The sequence below is a fragment of the Strix aluco genome, chromosome 26 (genome assembly GCF_031877795.1).
Source record: "Strix aluco isolate bStrAlu1 chromosome 26, bStrAlu1.hap1, whole genome shotgun sequence".
Taxonomy (NCBI): Eukaryota; Metazoa; Chordata; class Aves; order Strigiformes; family Strigidae; genus Strix; species Strix aluco.
Window position 1 is genome coordinate 3,914,320 of NC_133956.1, and position 19,175 is coordinate 3,933,494.

Below are 19,175 nucleotides of genomic sequence, written 5' to 3' on the forward strand. Positions count from 1 at the left end.
TATCAAACACGATATTAAAATATCGTATCACATTTTCTCATCCCAGGGTGGGGGCAAACGAACACTTCTCGGGGGAAACGCAACTTTTTTGGTGTCTCCTGAGTATGCTGAAGTGGGACGATTTGGGGGGATGGGGTCATGGAGCCCCGGGAAGGGTTTCCTGGCATGAATCTGTGCGGGACCCCCCCACCCCGGGAGTGGTGGGACCCCCCAGGGAAAGGTGGGACCCCCGTGGAGCTGCTGTTTGCTGCCCCCCCCCCCCCCAGGTGTTTGTAGGGTGGCTCTGGGGATCTCGGGGGTCCCCAAATCTCCAGCGGGGAAGCGATATGGGGAGCAGCAGATCCCCGCATCTCGGGGAGGGGGGGGCACCCCCAGATCTCTGCCGAGTCTCGGGGTCCCCGCAGCGCTCTGGGGACCCCGCGGGCCTTTAGGGGAACCTGTCCCCCCCTCTCCCCCCGGGGGGGTCCCCCCAGCCCTGACAAACAGCGGGGGACACCCCCGCAGCCCGGGGGACACCCCCCCCATGGCGGGGCGGGGCCTGATGACGTCACGGCGCCTGATTTGCATGCGGGCCCCGCCCCCGGACGCGGTCAGCGCTGGCGCCGCAGGAAAGTTTGCGCCGGGGCCGGGAGCGGGGCCGGGGCCGGGGCCGGGGCCTGGGGGGGGCGGCGGGATGGACGCGCTGAAGTCGGCGGGTCGCGCCCTGCTGCGGAGCCCCAGCGTCCACAAACCCTCCTGGGCCGGCGGCCGACACAAGAGTGAGACCCGCCGCCCCGCTTCCCCCTTCCCCCGCCCGCCCGCACCCCCCTGCACCCCCCTTGTCCTGCACCCCCCCTCTCCCCCGCTTCTTCCTTCCCCCCTTCTTCCTTCCCGGCTTTATCCCGCTTCTCACCCCCTGCACCCACTTTTCTCACTCCTTGAGCTTCCCCTTCCTCCCTCCTTTTCACCCTGCTTTACCCCATCCAATTTTTGCATGCCCCCCTGTACCCCCTTTCTGCTGTACTCCTCTCAACCCCCTTTCTGCTTTATTCCTCTCTCTTAAACTTCTTTTTTCACTCTTTAGTCCCTTTTTACCCCCCACTTTGCCCCCCCCCCCCCAACTTCCCCCGGCACCCCTTCCCCTGTGCAACAGCAGGGGAGGATGGGGGGGGGGGGGGCGCTATCCGTGTCCCCCAGTGGGTTGGTGGATGGGGGGCTGTCCCCGTCCCCCAGCCTGGGGCAAGGGCTGGAGCCCAGCGGGTGGTTTCTGGCCTCGTCCCACTACTGGCTCCATCACGCAATCGATGGCCCCTGGGCAAGTGGCCACTCGGGCCCTGCCAGGCGTCCTCTCGCTGCGGCCAGGGAAGGGGGGACCAGGCCAGCTGACCCCCACCCTGCCCCGAGCATCGCAGCGGGCAGCGGGAGGGTGCCTTGCCCTGCCTGCACCCCTTACCACCCACAACGAGATCAAACTTCTTGATTTTACTAATCTGATGAGATTGACCCGGCATCGTGACGCCTTTTCCCTAGGATTAAGGGCCGGCAGCCACGGGATGCAAAGGGGGCAACTGGCTGGAGGGCGGCCTCGGGGCTTGGGGGGGTTGGGTGACAGATGTGGGGTGCTGCCCCAACGTGGCCTTGCAGGACGTGCCCGGCAGAGAGGCTCCTCGAGATGCAGCAGCCCTGAGTCACCTTGCACACACACCCCCCCCCCCCCCCACCGCTGTGCCCTTGGCTGCGTGGGGGGCATCACCTTCGCCCCGCGGGACGGACAGACGGACGCCCCCGGGGCCTGGGCGCAATCGTTGGCGTTAAGGGGAGGACGGGTGAGGTGGCGGTGAGCGGTGCCAAACAGGACGCGTGCAGGAGCATCTTGTCTGTCTGTCTGTCTGTCTGCCTCGGGTGCTCCTTCCTTTCTGAAAGCGCTTCGGTGGCTGCACTTAAACCACCCCCGTTTCCGTCCTGCGCCAGCACGAGCTGTGGGTGCCCGGGGCCTCGCCGCAGCTGGCATCATCCCAGGCAACGTGGGGTGCTCAGAGGGTGCCCGTCCTCGCTGAGGCCCCCCCCAGCTGCGCCGCACGGGATACGGGACCATGGGGACCGCAGGGAGCGTGGGGCCAGCAGCTCCCCGTCCATCCCCGCACCCCGGCGCGCTCACCTGGCTTCAGCCCCCGAGGGTGGGACAGCGGCAGCACCCTGGGCTTTTGAGAAACCCAGGCTTTTCGCTGGCACCCTCAGTTTCTAGCTGGGACGCAAGGTAAACGCAGCATCCAGCCTGTCCTTGGTTTTTCCCTTCCCTCCTCAGGTTTGGGAGCTGTGTGTCGGGTGCGGAGCCCCTGCCCTGCTGCAAACCCTCGTTTCCCTGTGGGATCGCTCCCACCCAGCTTCCGTCCCTTCGCCCTCAGCCGGTGCCGGGCTGGCTCACCGCTTGGCACCCGTGCACGGGCACTGGGAGTGGTGCCGGGGTTTAGGGCTTATCTCTCATCTCGCCTTCGCAGGGAGCTGAGTCACTGGCAGTTACCCCAGGGGCACGTCCGTCCCCCCCCCAGCCCCGCAGCCCTGCCCCTCCCAGCACTGCAGGTTTGCGGGGAGCTGCAGAGTTTGGCCCTGCTGAAGGAGAGCAAGTACAAGGCGGCGAAGCCTTCAGGGACATGTTTTGTCTGCAGCGAGCAGAGTCTCCTCTCCGGGAGCCCCATTGCTCCCCAGGGCTGTGGTTTGTTGCCTCTTGCTCAAAGCAGGACTCTGCTTAAACACGAGAGCTGCAGATCCTGGGTTGCCAGCTCCGTGTCTGGAAGTTAGCTCCTGCGGTGCAATTTCAGGCCTAGAAATATCCACCTGACTTTCAGTTTAGTCCCAAACTCATCTCTGTCTTGAAGACTTTCCTTCCCACCCCCCCAGCACATAATGGAGGGGGCTGGTGACCTCCTTGGTGATTTCCAGGGGAGAACAGAGACCTTGCTGAGGCTTCACCCGCGCGATGGGCTTCTCAGGGCTGTTGGTGACTGATTTAGCAAGTCGCAGCCACATGCAGCTGTGCGTGGGCTTAGCAAATCCTGCCTTAGCCTCTGTGGGTAGGTGATGCTTAGCCCAGGGTAAGGTTATTGCCGTGCGTGGGGCAGCGCCGAGCCCTCCCCTGCGCCTGGCTGGGGCTGATGCTCAGGATCCCCTTGGTTATGGGGCACTCACAATTAAACTGAGGAGCTGATGGATATTAAAGGATCTCTGCTATTTGCTGTGGCTCGTGGAAAAAATGTTGGCGGTTTGGTTTTGCTGCCTGGGAGAGGTACAGAGGTACGATGATGTCTCCCACGTGAACACCTTGCAGTCACTGTGTGGCTGAAGTGTGCTGTCACCTCCTCCGACAGCTGGGTCTCTGCCCCATCTCCTTCCCCCACCACCTCGTGAAAGCCGTGGCAGTGCTGCGAGCTCCCAGCTGCTCGGGGATGGGAGTCCAGCAGTAGCTAAACCAACACCCTGCTCGTACCTAAACCCTCCCTCGGGGCTTGACAGGGGTATCCTTGTGCGTTTGGGAATCCAAGAGCCTCTTTGTTGTCCCTCTAGAGCTCCCGGAGAACTGGACCGATACGCGTGAGACGCTGCTGGAGGGGATGCTCTTCAGCCTCAAGTACATGGGCATGACGCTGGTGGAGCAGCCCAAGGGCGAGGAGCTCTCTGCGGCCGCCGTCAAAAGGATCGTCGCCACCGTGAGTGTCCGTGCTGGAGCAGAGCCCTGTCTCCTGCTGTTCAAACAAGTCTGTCACCAGGGAGAGTTTCCAAAGCCGCAGGTCTGGAGGCAGTGCTGTCCGTCTGCAGGCTGGGGGGTGGCAGGATTGCAGCTCCAGCCCTTCCAGGGGCGAGCAGGCGTCTGGTGGTGTAGGTAGAAATGCAGACGGCAGCACTGGGAAGCCCTTGGGGCCAGCCCCGCGGATGGGGCAGGCAGTGGAAACCTGGTGTTATGTGTCTGAGCTCTGGCTCCTCTTGATAAGCTTGGGTGACCCTGGGTGTGGAAGGACCCTCTGACCTGGTGAAATCAGCCTTCCCCAGGGCCGTCTCTCCTCTTGCAAGGCAGGGACAGCGTTTTGAGTGCGGCCAGCACGTGACTGAGAGCTGGCATGCAGTTCTGGGTTTTTCTTCCTGGGATTTGGAGGGTTAAGAGGAGAAAGAAGCATGACAGCTTGTTCCGATTCCCAGCCAATACAGCTGCTGTCCTGCTGTAACCTCCGATGCAAGAGGGACCAATTTTCAGCCATCTTCTAGCACCAAGCCTCCCTGGAGCCCCTGCTCACCGGGCTCCAAGTAAAATTAACGCTTCTTTAAGCCCTTATAAAACTGAATGAGGCAAAGACCCAATTGTACAGTTAGCCCTCGTAAAACTCAATGGGGTGGCGAACTGTGCTGGGTAATGATGGATCCTTTCCTGGCATGTGCTGAGCTGGACGGGAGGGAAGCGCTCGCATGAAACGGGAGCCGCTGGCAGAGCCCTTCACGTCTGCTCTGATCGACCGAGAACGGAGCCTTTAAATAAAAGCCCCGGGGCCAAGGCCAGCCTTGGAGGGGCAGGACCGACCGCCAGCCCATCTGGACATGGCTCAAGTGAGGTCCCCAGGGAGCAGGGCTGAGGACTAGCTAGCTGTGGTTTTTTTTTTTGGAGAGAAGCTGGGTAGTGAGCTGAACGTAACCTGAAGGCCAAAAGTATGAGACTAGTAAATAAGAGAAGGTGGCACTTAAAAGTCTAGTTACTTTTTAAGCTGGCGTCCTGACCTCGGCACAGGGGATGCTTTGCCACTCGAGCGGGGTTTGGCAGCACAGCTTGAAGCCACCTGCTCCGGAGCCCACGTCCTGCAGGACCATCCTGCTCCCAACACAGCTCCCTTATTCATCCTGGGGTCACCCTCTGCTCCAGAGCTGGCCCTGAAGATAAAACTCACAAAACTCTGGCACTCACGTGGCTCGGCCAGAGCAGCTGTGGCTTTGTGCGAATGGCCACAGGGAAATCCTCCTGCACGTGCTGGGCTGGAAGTACCTCTGCACAGTGTGGGGTAGAGGGTGTGTGTCCTTGTCTCCTTCGTGCCAGCAAAAGTCACTGCTTCAGGGAAGGAAAAGTTTTAATGAGTGCCTTATCACATCTGGTAGTAAATTCAGTCTCTAGTACTAACGAGCGCTATTAATATGCTTATTAGGTAGTGGTATCTGCTCTGCTTGCATACTTTGGATGTATCAGTGTTAAAAGCCTGTAACTTTCCCTTTCCTCTTTCCCTTCCAAAGGCGAAAGCAAGTGGAAAGAAACTGCAGAAAGTGACTCTGAAAGTCTCACCCAGAGGGATCGTGTTAAACGACAGTGGAACGAACGAGTTGATCGAGAACGTCTCCATATACAGGTGGGTGACGGGGTGGGGGGTGCACTTCAGTGGGTGCATGTCCCGAGGCTCCTCGTCTGCTCCGGTCTCCACCCAGGCTGGTGCCTCGCTGGCCATCACGTCTTGATGGAAAGCAAAGGTGGGGGCAGGAGGGTGGTTGCTAAATTTAAGGTAAATTTACATCTGGTGCAGTAAGTGTCCAGCCAGGGTAAGGAAAGACGTGATGAACCTGGAGGTGTTGTGCGTGCGGACTGCAGATCCACAGCCAAGCACTCCACGGCCACGCGTGGCTTTACAGCCTGTTTTTGGCAGTAGAAACCACAAAGCATCCGGGGTGGCGGCACGAGTCAAATACGGAGGATGGTCAGAGCGTCTCCGAGCGGGTGAGGGACACGAGTGCCAGAGCCAGGGCTGCCCTCCCCTCGCTGGCACCTCTGCTGTGTTTAAATAGCTCTGAGAAAGAGCAGGGCTGGGACGGCTGTTGACACCCGGTACCGGCGTGGGGAGGGCGAGGATGGATTTTCCCATACCCGCTCCTCTGGCTCTGATGAGTATTTCTTCCAAAGAGGCTGGAGGCAGGCGCAGGCCTGGTGGAACAGGGCTCAGCTCGGACCCGACCCTTTCCGTCTCCTCCATCCCTTCTCCCTCTACATCCCCCACGCTCTGCTTGTGTCCTTTACCTGCTGCTCTGTCCCCCTTTGCTAAAGGTGGGATGGGGAGCACTGGGCCGGGCACTCTCTCTAACCAGACAACTAACCTGCTTGCTTTTCTCTGGTTCAAGCTAAGCAGTCACGTACAGCCACCGGTGCTGAGCCCCGGCCCTCCCCAGGAGATAAACCCGCTGCTAAAGAGCAGAGCTGGGCGAAGCGGCCGCGCCAAAATCGGGATCACTGCGCTGGTGTCAAAGCAGGCAGAGCCACGGGGTTTAAGATGCTGCCTTAAATTTTCCCCAGATGCTTTAACAGCCGTCGATAAAGCTGTTCCTCCCGGTCAGTGCTCATGTACCAGCGTCCCCTCGATTTAGCTGACTGATGTCAGCACGTCCTAAACAGGCTGCTGATGTGGGGACTGATGCTGCTCCCCGGCGCTGTGGGAGCGGAGGTCACGGCCAAAGCTGGGATCTGTGAGCGTCTCCCCACTCTGCGAGCGTGCTCCACCGGTGGCGGTCCCAGGACTGTCCTCTAACACCTCTACTGTCTTCTCTTTGGCTTTTCTATTCACCGGGATGATGCTGGCTCTGAGCTCCTGTCCCAGGTCATGTGCTGGGGCAGGACGGGGTGGCTGCAGCTAAAACACAGCCACTGTCACTGGACATGCTGCTGCCAGAGGCCTCAGTTGTAAAACTGGCTCGCATCAGAGGCGGGTGCGAGTTATCCCTTCCCTGGAAATTAATTGCCATCGAATATCGAGCTGAGCACTGGGGATTGCTGGAAGGGCCACGTGCCCGTGCAGATGACATTCTGCAGCCTTGTCACGATGATTAAAAGAGCGGCCACGCTGTTTTGGGAAAGCTGGGAGGAAGGAGTGAACTTCCAAGTGCCTCTCTAATCCAGAGCACAGCTCAGCTCTGGAAAACAAAATACAGGCCATTGAGCAGAGGCATCCTCACACGCAATGAGAAACTAATGCAGTGTAAATAAATTTTGAATGTGGCTTTTTTTAAGTCCCAGCATTTGCTGGGAACTGGGACCTTCCAGTCCCCTCCCTGCAGACTCTCTGGGGCAGTGAGAGCGGGAGCTGAAGAGGCAACGTGGGGCCATGGGGAAGCTTTCACCAAAGTGTCCCACTTTTTCCTCGGGTTTTCTCTTTCCTTAACACCTGTTTGATCTGTCGTGTGCGCAGGGAAGAGGCTTTGCTCGCTGCTAGCGCCTGCTGCCTCGCACTGAACCTCCGGGGCTGCTCCGGTCTGTGCTCGCTGGCTTCACACGAGATGCTCAGTCCTGCAGCTCCTGGCATGGACAGACCCGTGGGAGGTGGCAGGGGCTGATGCTACAGGACCTGCTGCCCCGTCACGGCCTGGTCTCCCCAGGCAGGTCAGCCTGTTGCTTTTCCAGAGTTTTGTTTGGTATTTTGGAGCCAGCCCTGCCCTGCCCAGGGCCTTGGAGAGACATGGCCATGCTGGGGATGCTCCACTGAGGAGGCTGAGCCTCCTTCCCTGTGTCCCTTGTGCTCAGGGGTCTCGGAACATCTGCTACTGCAGATCTCGGAGCGTGAACTTCAGCCTTTCCAACAGCTTTTCTTAGCCAACCCCTGCATCAATTTCTTTCCCTGGTTTGAGCCTCAAGATTAAATCGTAGGCTGAGAACAAGTCCTTCTCTCTCCTTGCAAGCTTATCCTCCAAGAAAAATCTTCCAAGTCTCTCTTCTGAAGGCAGAGTGTTTGTCAGGCATGGTCCCAGGCTGACACACTGCAGTCTTTACCTTCTCTAACCTGTCCTGTCCTGCAAGGTGAAACATTTTCTCTCCTGCCTCTGTGTGTGATGCACCTGGTTCACATCGTGGCTGCGGGAGTCACTCTGGGCCTCTCTTATGCTCAAGCCAGTGGCATCAACTCCTCTGCCTTGGGCAGGAGTTGCACTGAAGCCTGGTAACACTCCTGTGCTCCCTCTGCCTTCCCTGCTTGGCCCCAGAGCTGGAAGCCCTGGGGTAGGCGCTTGCTGGCAGGTCAGAGGAGGGGTTGGTTGGTCTCCCTTGTGTGCAGTGCCCCGGACAAGACGTTTCGTTCTGTCTTTCAGGATATCCTACTGCACGGCAGACAAGATCCACGATAAAGTGTTTGCCTACATTGCCCAGAACCAGCTCAATGAGAACCTGGAGTGCCATGCCTTCCTCTGTACCAAACGGAAAATGGTCAGTCCAGAGGAAGAAATGGGGATGTGGCTGTAGGAGGAGGAAGCAGAGAGGGGCTGCGCTGGTGAGATAACGGCTCTGCCCCTAATTAGAGAGGGGGGGGGCCCTGCCCCAGCAAACGGCCATGGGAGAGCACCCACCCTCCTGCTGCCCTCACTGCCGGCCCACAGGCACTTCATCCTGGCACTGCCTGGCCATCGCTCGCTCACATGCGGGCGTAACTCTGGGCTGGATCCAGCCCATCGTCTCGGCGCAGGTAAAAGCCTTTCTGCCCCAAGGTCTGGGGCAGGGCTGAGAGGACCTGGCCCTGTACTTGCACCTGAAACCCCCCTGCTGTGCTGCAGTCCCAGCTGCTGGGACTCTTCCCAGCTCAGCATCCACTTGCCCGGGCTGCCGGAGCCCGTCTGAGCCCGGTGTGCGGAGAGGCTTTGGCAGGCGGGGAGGTCTCCGGGGAGGCTGGCAGCAAGGTGCCCGGGGGTGGCCTCCTTGATGGGAGGCATTTAGCCAGCGGTTCTGGGCTCGCCGCCCTGGCTTCCCTCCATTTCTTCCCATTGAAGTCCTTATCCAATTTTCAGCGGCGTCTTTGCAGACGGGGCTGTATTCTCCCCATGGGAGCAGTGCAGGAGACCCCGCTGCGTGCCCGAGGATGGGGCATGGAGCAGAGACCTGCCTATAGAAAATGGTCTCTGGCTCTTGCTTTGAACCCGCTCGTGAGATTTTTTTCCTGCTGATTCAGTGCATCAGGCTGGGCAGGGAACCAGCCCTGATGAGCTGGCGAGGGGGAGAACTGGGTCACTGGGCACCAGCTGCAAGTGGGGCAAGGAGAGCCCTGGGGGTCTCTCCATTGGAGCCAAAGCTGGGGCTGAGCCCCCTCCCTGGGCAGGAAGGGGCTTTAGGGGAGAGGAAGGGCAGGTCAGATCCCTCTGCCCGCAGAAATCCTTCCCCTGGTGCCTGTCGCAGAGCCCGAATGCAGAATGGGATCTCCTGAATCCACAGGGAAATGAAGCTCCCGAGAGCCTTTCCCACCCGGTGCATCCCGGCGTGGTGATTCCTGGGTCCTTACGGGCATCCCTGTGCCCGGAGCGTGGCCACTGCAGCTCTGTTAATATTCCACCCTTCTCCCAGTGCTTTTTTTTTTTTTTTTTTTTTCCCGGGGAGAGAATAATGGAAGCTACAAGTTGTCTCTCCTTTCTGCGGTGTGCGCTCCCATCCTTGCACAGTGAAGATAAGCCTCGCTCTGCAAATTAAAATTTAAATCTCTCCAGTGCTAAAAGAATTATCTCAGTGGTACATCAGCTCAGTGCGTCTCCCTCAAATAAAGTTCTCCAAGGCCTTTTGTGGCAAAAACTAGAAATATTTTTTTTTCCTTGTCTATAAAATGCGTGAATGACATGTGGGTAAGGTGATGCCCTGCTCCCAGACAAGGGTCTGTCCCTGCCCCAGGGCAGGGTCCCTGAGTGTACGCACAGCTACCAGTCATGGACATATAATTAGTCCGTATTTTTAGTTCATGGGTAATTCTCAACGGTAGCTGGGTCTATTAAACTTGATTCAGATGTGACAGCTTAAATTGTAAACAGCTGTGAGGAGTTTCATACTTAATTACCATATTTAAGTTTTTGCCATAAAGCGTTTGCACTTCCATCAAAGATGTAAATAGCTCCGACATTCAAATGAGCTCTCCTGCTTTGCGAGGCTTAATTGGCACCCATAGGTTTGCTGGGTCTCCCCGTCCCCCTCCGGCTTTTGGGGGACACCTGTGCTCCGTTTGCGCTCCCCCCACGTCTCCGTGCTCCGAGCTACCAGGGGCTGCGGGTTACAGACCCGGATCTGGGTTGGTTTAGTTTGCAACTTCATAAAACAAAGTCACGCCTCAAGGCTCCTGCGGCGCGCCAGCCTTGCAGAGTGTTACTCGTTATCTCCTTGCACTTAAACTGCTCGTGAGCTCTGCCTTCTCCTAATGAAACTGGCATTTATGTCACTATTTATACATCTCCAGCAACTCAGGCTATTTAAGGTGGTGGGTTTTTTTAACGCTGCTCGAGCTTTCGGCTTGGGGAGGAGTGGGGGGGCTGAAGGGGAAGGTGTCCCTGCTCCTGCTGTGGCCCTGTCTGTGGTTGAAGCCAGCGAGACCCCGGCTTAGCTCGGGGGAGCCAGGGGAGGACCCTGGGGTCTCTTGTCCTGCCTCTAAGATCATTCCCTGTCGGAGAGCGCTGCAAATTCGTGACGTTTTACCCCGTTGCTCTCAGGGTCCCTGTGCGTGCGGTCGCGCGCGGTGCCGGGGGGGGGGGGGACGGACCGCAGCTCTGCGTGTCCCTCCCCAGCACCGGTGTGGCCGACAGCGGCGTGGGCCAGGGCTCGGCCCGGGCACTGATTCCCTTTGAGGTGTTGGTGGTTGTGGTGGGTGATGCTCTGCGGTGGGTGCGGCCCAGCCCAGCCCTGGGGAGCGGGGAGCCACGTCCCTCGGGGAGCTGCAAGGACGAGCCGGGGCCGTGCGACACTTGTGTTGTTTAGATGACGCTGAGGTGTGGGGTGCAGGAAGAGCTGCACGTGCCCCGCAGCCAGGAGCAGCTCTTCCCTCGCCATCCGTCGGCACGGTGCCTGTGACAGCCACGTCCCTGCCTCCTCCATCTTCCCATTACACCTAAAGACGTGTCTACAACGAGCTGCGTGTCCTACACAGAGCAAGTCTCTGCTTCCATCAATATTTGATCACGCCTCCCCAGCCAGGCAGGGAGCATGCAGAGCAGAGGACTGGTTGGATCCAGGTTAATGTGAATCTGCAAAGCAAAACCTCCAAGTGATTTAAATCTACATGAGGCCCCGTTGATTAATGTGCTGCCTCGCTGCTCTCTTTCCAGGCGCAAGCGGTCACCCTCACTGTAGCCCAAGCCTTCAAAATCGCATTTGAGTTCTGGCAAGCGGCTAAGGAAGGTGAGTTTTTTTCCTCTCTTCCCACTCTTCATGTGAAAATTCAAGGGATGACTTTAGGATTTTTCCAGCTTTCCAGTGCCTTTTGCCCTTGCCCTCCAAATTTCCAGGCTGCTGTTAAGGTTGGTCCAACCTCTGGTGTGATTTAAGGCATCTTTGAGGTTTCTCTCGACAGCCTTGTAAATCCAGCCAAATTTTGGCTGCGCTTCTTTCTTGCAGGCAAGGTGTGGAGGACCTGGTGCTTGTGATACCTCAGAGCCCTGCTGCTGTCAGGATTTTTGCTTTCACCTTCCATGAGATTATAAAATTTATCTAGAGCCTGGGCTGCTGTGGGCAGAGGAGACCTGGTGGCCCATCCTAGCTGTCCCCCCTGTCCCTCCTCCCTAAAAGCTTGCAGGGAAGTGCTCTGCAGGCAGTGACAGGGTCTCCTTTTTTTTTGCAGAGAAGGAAAAGCGGGAAAGGTCCATCTTGGAAGGAGAAGGGACAAGCAGCCCCAGCTCGGAAGCCCCTGCCCACCCCGACGCATGTAAGTCACCAACAGCAGAGCTTTGGTTCGAGCTCAGGGATGGGGAACAGCCGGAGGTTTGAGGGTTTTTCCCTGAACGGGGCAGGCTCCTGGGCGGGCTTTGAAGACCAGCAAGGAGCAAACACTTGTCGTAGTGGAGATGTTGCCCTCGGCAGAGTGCTTGGGATGCAGTGGCCACCTGCCAAGTCCTTTCATCTCCCCCTTAAATATCTCATACAGCCCCTCATACACAGCTGCTGCCACCCCAAATCTGTTTACTTCTGCCCCAGGCAAATTGGCCGTAATATCTTTATAAGCTTAGCATGGACCCCCACATGCTAAGTTTGATTTTAGGTTTGCCTCAGACCCGAAACACTTGCCATCCCATCGGCTGAAGGAGATGGACACCCAGGTGCCACTCTGCCTCCAGCTTCCCTAAGGAAGGAGACATGCGTGAAAATAAAACAATTAAATAGTAAACCCCCTCATAATTCAGTGCCTGGCTGTGGGTCCTCTCCTGCCTCTGAAACACAAGATGCATAACCAGGGAGAAGTGGGACAAAAGGCTAATCTCTCTGCCATGCTGGCCATGGAGATAAGAGGATTTGGCACGGAGGAAAATAGCATTAAACTGGGCATCCTTCCAGCCTGCCACGTCTCGTTTCTTCATGTGAAGGCCCAGGACTGGAGGAATCTGTCACAAATGGTGGCACATTGGGATAAGTGAGGCCCAGGGCTGCCATGCGTGTAGGAATGGGCTCCAGCATCGATGCTCTACAGCTGGGGCACTTCTGCATCTGCCCTCACTGCAGGGTGACGGGGAGGATTTGAGGCTTCCCTGAAACAACCCAGCCTGCGGTGTACTGGCAGCCCTCAAGCTATAAACTGTTCTTCACCCAGTGCAGGGTTTGCCCTTGGTCCTATAAAATGATGATGTGTCTTTGTAAAGTGCTGAATCGATGCGTGGGCTGAGCTGAGGCTGTCGCCCAGGGCCTGTTTGCGCCCTGGGCTTGGGATGTGCTGGGGTGGGACGTGTCAGCTTTGCCTGGGGCTAATCCTGACTCACCCTGAACATAAGCGGGTACCCAGGAGCCTCCCCTGATGGCTGCTGGAGGGACGAGCCAGCCGATCCTCCCCTGTGTTCCTGGTCCCTGTCGAGAGGGTCTGGGATGCCTGATCTGAGCATCACAAATTATTCAGGCTGAAACCACATCCCCCACTGGGATGAATGCAGCTTCTCCGTGCTGAAATTTGGGGGCATCCTGAAGGAATTTGATTCCCCTCTTGAGGGGAAGTGATTCCTGCAAAAAGGCTTGGTCTCGTGTTATCTCTGTTCTCCCCTCCCCTGCCTCATTCCCTCTCCGCTCTGTTCACAGCAGCAGCCACGGGGAACTTGCTGGATTTAGAAGATCCTGCCAAATCGCCCCTGACCAGCAGCGCAAACTCCCCACACTTAGATAACAGCATGTTTGGGCCCAGCTCCTCTGTAAATAACAACGTGGTGTGGGTAAGTGCCACCGCCGCATCTGCCGAGCCGGGGGGATGTGATGTCACCTCCATTTTGTGTGTTCCAGACCCCTTCACGGGCCTTTTTCTTGGCTAAACCCCCTCCCCGGGAGCTCTGGGGTGGCTGAGCCGTTCAGGGAGGGTTTCAGAGATGCCGAGCAAGCTGGATTTCGGTGTCCTACTCAGAATGATCGATCAGTGTTCAAGTACCTACTGCCCTTTTTAGGCTCTGTAAATAAAAACGAGATTGCAAGGCACTCTGAGAAACGCTGCTGTCAGATAATTGAATATTACTTATTCTTGAGCAGCATTTCTCAGTGGTTTGTCACTTAATTGAGAGACCACCTAACTGCTCTGTTCAGGGGAAAAAATCATTATGTTGATGGCTTTTGTTTACTGTTCACTAAAACCAGGTTATATTTATGGTCGTTATTACTCTTATTTTTCCCTTGTTCTTGTTTGCGGCTGTATCTGGATTGTATGAGCACGGGTGGCTTCTCTAAAACGCCCTCAGTCATCTGGGTTAATTGTTTCGTGGACCATTAATAGAAAAATAACAACCCAGTCCGTGTGCCTGGGTGTGCATCCCTCAGGGAGCCTCCGTGCCCAAGCGCTCCATCACCGACTGAGCTGGGGCTGATCTTTGAAGCCCCACTTGACCCGGGACCTCCCTGCCACCGTTTTTTGGAGAATTGAATGATAAAGGCCTTTGCCTGGAGCCTGTTTCTTGAGTCTGCTGGGTCTGAGCCTGCGGCTTTTCAGGTTAAACCTGAAGATCAGCTCTAAGTCATATCAAATCCTGGAGGCTTATCAGCGGTCTCCAATCCCTCCCTTCTTGCAGAGTTTTCATACTTTCCATATTACATTAAGTCTGTAAGTGCATCACAGGATTTTGGGAATAGTCAATTCTGTCCATAGCAAAGCTCTCGCCCAGAGCCCATCCTCCTGCATGGGAAACGTTCCTCCCCCAGGCAACTCAGATGCTTTCCCTGGGAAACCCGAAGAGCAGATCAGAGATAAAGGATCGCAGAGCTGCTTTCAAGCAGCTCAGGTCTCCCCTGGGCTGGTGCAGAGTTGCTTTCTGGTTCCTGATCCAGAAAAGCCCCGAGGGATGCCCAGAGCACCTTGCCGAGCTCTGTCCAGGTCCCTCCTCTTAGCAGGTACCCACAGCAAGTTCCACGGGAGAGCTGGAAGAGCCAGGGGCTGTGGTTAACCCCAGAGCAGGACATGGGCCAGTCGATGGGCCAATTCCAGCCCATGCAGGGCAGAATTAGCCTGATTTGGAGATGGTGGGAAACAGCCAAGCCCCTGCCCCATCCCTGGGCTGCGAGGGGAGTGTAGCATCCCCCACCCTGGAATCTGTTCTTAGGAAGCCAGGACCACCCGGAGTTATGCCTGATACCCTGGGGCTTGTGCAGAGTGAGATAAAAGCTGCCCGAGGAGGCAGATTGCCAGGAGGAGCATTGCTTTAGGCACTCGGAAGTCAATACATATATATATTTTTTTTTTGTCTGCCATGCTCAAGTGTGGAGCCAGATCTCTAAATACACTTTTGTGCGTTCTCTTAGCAACTACTTCTCTCTCTTTTTATCTCTTTAACAAAGGAAATGGATGATGGTCTCGACGAGGCATTTTCAAGGTAATTCTAATAACTCCCTTTACAAGTTCATGCCACCAGGGACCAGCCCGGGAGACTTGACTAGTGACTGGCTTTTAATAAAGCTTCTAATCTAATCAGCCGCTGTGATCTGACCTAGGCAGCTGCCCCATCAGTGCCTCAGCTGTTAATTGAAAGATAGGCTTTGAGGCTGGCTGATAAGCCAAATATTTTGACAACCTTTTAAGGATGGAGAGAAGCTGTATGTGATAGGGAATTTAATTCCCTAAGCAGTTGGTGTGTCCGCTCCTGCTTGCCAGGGTGGTTTGAGGCTGCCTGTTCCCAGCTCCCGTGTTAGCTGTGGTGATGCTGGGACCAGATTCTGGCACAGGGGACTCTGCCCTTCCTCGCCCCTCTGTGTGGTTTGGACTAACCCTGGGATTTCGTTCCTGTCTGTCCCCAAACCAAGAGCAACTGCTGAGGGAGCTTCCCTGCTCCACCGGTCTTTGTTGCAGTGTGGTTGCATCAGGGCGACTCTGATGCACCAATTTTGAATTCATGCACCTGAGCACGTTCAGAGTTTGGAGCTTCACGTGGCTTAGTTCGCTTCCCAATCCAAATTAAGAGCTTCCCTGCACATGCATGCCAAGCAGTCCAGCAATGTTAAACAAATCCCTTTTCTTTCAGGGGAGTTTTCCTGCCTGTCCTCGTGCAGTCAGGTCCCTGTGGGGTGATGGGGATGCTTTAGTTTACGTGGGTCCCGTCCTCCAGATCAGGGCATGAAGCCACCCAGCCACTGTTCGGGCAGCACCAGCTGTGGAGGCCCCAGTTTGGGCAAAGAGCTGCCCTGGGTGCAGATGCTACAGGCAGCAGAGAGCTGCCAGGCCTCCTCCTCCTCCTCTGGCTGGGAGGTGCTGAGAGACGGAGTCAGGCAGTGGCAGGGCTGAGCCCAGCACCGTCACCTCCCCGAGAGCCGCTCGCCTCTGCCGGGGTTTGCAGCAGCACAGAAAAAATGCTCAGCCCTAAGGAGACAGACCTTCGTGTCTTGTTTGGCACTCGGGAATGATTTACAGCTTCTGCTTGCATGGTAGCCCTGTCCCAGGTTGTGTCTGATAAAGGGGCTGCTTGAATTTATGTCTTAATGTCATGTATCTTCCTCACCTCTGTTCCTTGCCCTACTTAATTAAGCAGGTTGGTTGTGGTTTTTTGTTTTGCATTGCTGGATGCCGAGCTGTCGCATCACCCTTGGCCTTCTGGTGACTCAGTATTTGGACTGCTCATCCACCGAGGCGGATGCTTCCGAAAGCGTTCCTGCCACATCATCATCGCTGGACACTTTTCTTCTTTATTGAAAAAGTGTGCGTGGCTAGTTTAATCTGAGGCTTATTCGACACCATGCCTCCCCTGGATGAAACACCAAATATTTGAGTTAACCTTTGGCCCTCGGAGAATTGATGCTGCAGTGTTACATTTTCACAGAAGTATTTAATAACACAACAACAAACTGGGGCTTGTTAGGTTTTGTGAAACATCTGGGATGTGCTGAGGTGAAGGCCTCTTAAAGCTGATCCTGTGGGCTGTTAACCGTCATCCGCTGTGTCTTAACCCAAAGAGTTAAGTGCTGGGGCCGGGGAGCGCGGCGGGCAGCGAGCTGCAGCACCCGCTGCGTGTCCAGACACACCACCGTGAAAATTGAGTCATTGCAATGAGGCAGCTCCTTTGGTCAACAGAGCCTTTACGCTGAGATAAGATCCCAGCTAACGATGCACCCGCCAGCAATAGCTCAGGTGAGGAAAATGGCACCGTTCTGCCAGACCATTAATATATGGGATGTCCAGCCTACAAATTCCCTGGATGCCTGTAGGGGAGACGTTAGGATAAACCAGCAGCAAAACTGCAACAAACTTGAGAGAGCTGCAAATGTTACGTGCCAGCTCTCCCCTTACTGAATTATTTCTTTCTGTTGGAGGATTTTGAAATGTAGAACTGCAGCTAGGGCTGGGCATTATGGATGCACCAAGCATCCAGGCTATAAACTGCACGGATTTGTGTTCTTACTTTCTGGTTTTTTCTCCTCTTAGACTGGCTCAGTCGAGAACAAACCCTCACGTCCTCGACACGGGACTGACGGCTCAAGACATCCAGAGTGCAGAAACGCTCTCACCTGTAGACTGGAACAAAATAGATTCCAACACAGGCGAGAAAGATGATCTGTTCATGTTTTGAGGTCAAATGCATCTAAGAGCTGACAAGAGAATAACCACTAAAAGTCTATGGAGTGAATCATGCTGTTCCAGGTGCTGTACGCAAGGGACTCTTCTGAGGGCTCTTCACCAAGTCAGATGATGTTACAGCACAGTTTAGACCAAAGCTTTAGAAATCTAATGCAGATTTTTGTACCTTGCTTTTATCTAAACCACGAGATGCTCTTGAACATATTTATTCATAGCTGTTACAGTTTACATATATTATTGGAAGGTGTGTAGAGCATCTACAGTATTATGTGGCAATATACCAGGGAAGAACCTTCAGCAGTGCCTGTCCCTCTCTGAAAAAAGACTATGCAACACCAAAGTCTCTCTGTATATACTTTTCTAGACAAAGGTTTGCAGATGCAAATGCAATTGCAAGCACAACTGTTACTAATCCACTGTTTCTTGAACAACACATCACCTGCCTAGGCGGAGAGGAGGAGATTTGCAGCAGCTGCTAACAGTGTTAAAATCAAAGAGGTAGCAGAGATCTTGCTTTTGTTGTGAATGTCTGTGATACTCTCACAGTTGTCAATCACCCCTCTTGTGTTCTGGCTGTTTCTTTGCCAGCTTTGTATGGGAATTGACACTTTTTTACCCAAAGACTCTACGAAGTTTTGCACTTTAAAAACTTGAACTGAAAGCAATGGTCCGAATTGTCAAGGTAAGCAGTGCCTGTAACTTCTCTTCAGAAGCTATTTACCCCAAAAAATCCCCAACCCCACAATGCTGCAGGTTTGTTTCAAAACTGACTACTCACGTGCACCATTTCTGATGGGATTCGAAATACTGAGGCTCCGTTGCACTGTTGGCTTTAAAATCAAAACCACCAGGGAGTAACAATTTGTTTTGCTAAAGCGTGTTGAAAGTTGCAGGTTGGGTGAACCCAGTAGCAATAGATCTGTGTTCTTAGCTCTGCTAAGTGGATTTGGCTGTGCATGCCTTTTTACTGTCTCAAAACCATTTGGTTGTTGCTCACTCAATAGACTCAAATGGAATTGGATTAAGCAAGACCAATACCTGGATGTTCAATTAGCAAGAGGTGCCCCTTCCAGCAGTACTCCGATCCTCTTCACCCCCAACAGCCACATCTCCCGTGAGGCTTGGGGAGCTGTCTTCATCTGCTCCTGGAATTGAAAATAAGTAATGGAGGTATAAAGCTTATGCTAATTAAAAGATTAAGTTTAATGATCCTAAATAGTCACACTGACAGTTTGCAGTGTTTGTGGCCTTATGTGAAGTATACTAATCTGTTTTATAGATTTGTAACTTGGTTTTGAAACACTAATTCATTCCCCAGATAGCTCTTTATAACTCTCTTAAAACTGCTTGCAGGAAAAAAAAAAAAGAAAAACCTCTTTGTCAGCTGTAAGAATTTATTAGGAAACAGCTGAGTGACTCTAACTTAGATTTGATTTTTTTTTTTTCCCCCTAAGTGTTATTGTGATAAGGTATCGAGGACTTGTGAAGCTGACTCATCATGTCTCTTAATAAAATGTGTGCTCTGTTTATCCTGCAAAATTGTGTTTAAAGTAATTTTATGTCTTGAAACTACTGTGCCCATGACTTACTTGATCTTACGTGTAGCATCAGTCTCTTGCGATGGAAAGAATTATTCCAAGTTTATCCGTGCTACAGAGGCACACGGTAGAGACATGAACCTACTGCGTAAGCGATGCCAGAACTGCGCAGAGTGGTTGTAGCAAGCGCCTCGTCCCGACCCCGAGGAGCGGTGCTCTCCCCAGGAAAGAGCTCAGGCTGTAGGAATGGGCCGTGAGGATTTCTCTGATCTTTCTCCTTTTCTAGAGACTCTAGGAGCATATATTGAAATGCACAATACTATATATGTATATATATAGTTTTTTTAAGAAAACCTTATGCTGTAAAGAATATCTGTACCGAGGAAAATAAAAGTTCTACCATTTTTTTTGGAGTCTCTGTGCTGGTGACTTTATTTTTACCATGGTTCCTTCAATGTGTAGAAGCCTTTGTATTTCTAACTGGTTGAATTCTCCATCTCCCTTGATGCATAGCAGTAAGATTGGAAGCATCCACGGGAGGTTTCTGTCCATTGAAGGCTGTTTCCAGGGCCACCCAGGCGAGAAGTTGGCTGCAGTTAGACACTAGTCCATGGTGCTGCCTCCAGGAAACATGGGACTGGATGTGGCTGTGAGTAAATCTGTCCCTGCCTGAGCCCCT

At 54.5% G+C, this 19,175-nt stretch overlaps 1 protein-coding gene across 4 annotated transcripts; it reads left to right on the forward strand.

Annotated features, from left to right (window-relative positions):
* The first annotated feature begins 574 nt into the window (after positions 1-574).
* Positions 575-18,909, forward strand: LDLRAP1 (low density lipoprotein receptor adaptor protein 1). Of its 4 annotated transcripts, XR_012620993.1 has the most exons (10): positions 575-758; positions 3,541-3,683; positions 5,245-5,357; positions 8,071-8,185; positions 11,047-11,119; positions 11,559-11,642; positions 12,998-13,128; positions 14,732-14,766; positions 15,916-16,511; positions 16,806-16,918. XR_012620993.1 is itself a non-coding variant. In XM_074807428.1 (9 exons), the coding sequence occupies exons 1-9, from the start codon at positions 674-676 to the stop codon at positions 16,097-16,099; spliced, it is 963 nt and encodes a 320-aa protein (XP_074663529.1). In that variant the 5' UTR covers positions 575-673; the 3' UTR covers positions 16,100-16,948. The 4 variants fall into 4 exon arrangements, 3 of the variants coding, with proteins under 3 accessions (XP_074663529.1, XP_074663530.1, XP_074663531.1); XM_074807428.1 differs by having other exon boundaries at positions 15,916-16,948; XM_074807429.1 differs by having other exon boundaries at positions 13,001-13,128; positions 15,916-16,948.
* The last annotated feature ends 266 nt before the right edge of the window (positions 18,910-19,175 follow it).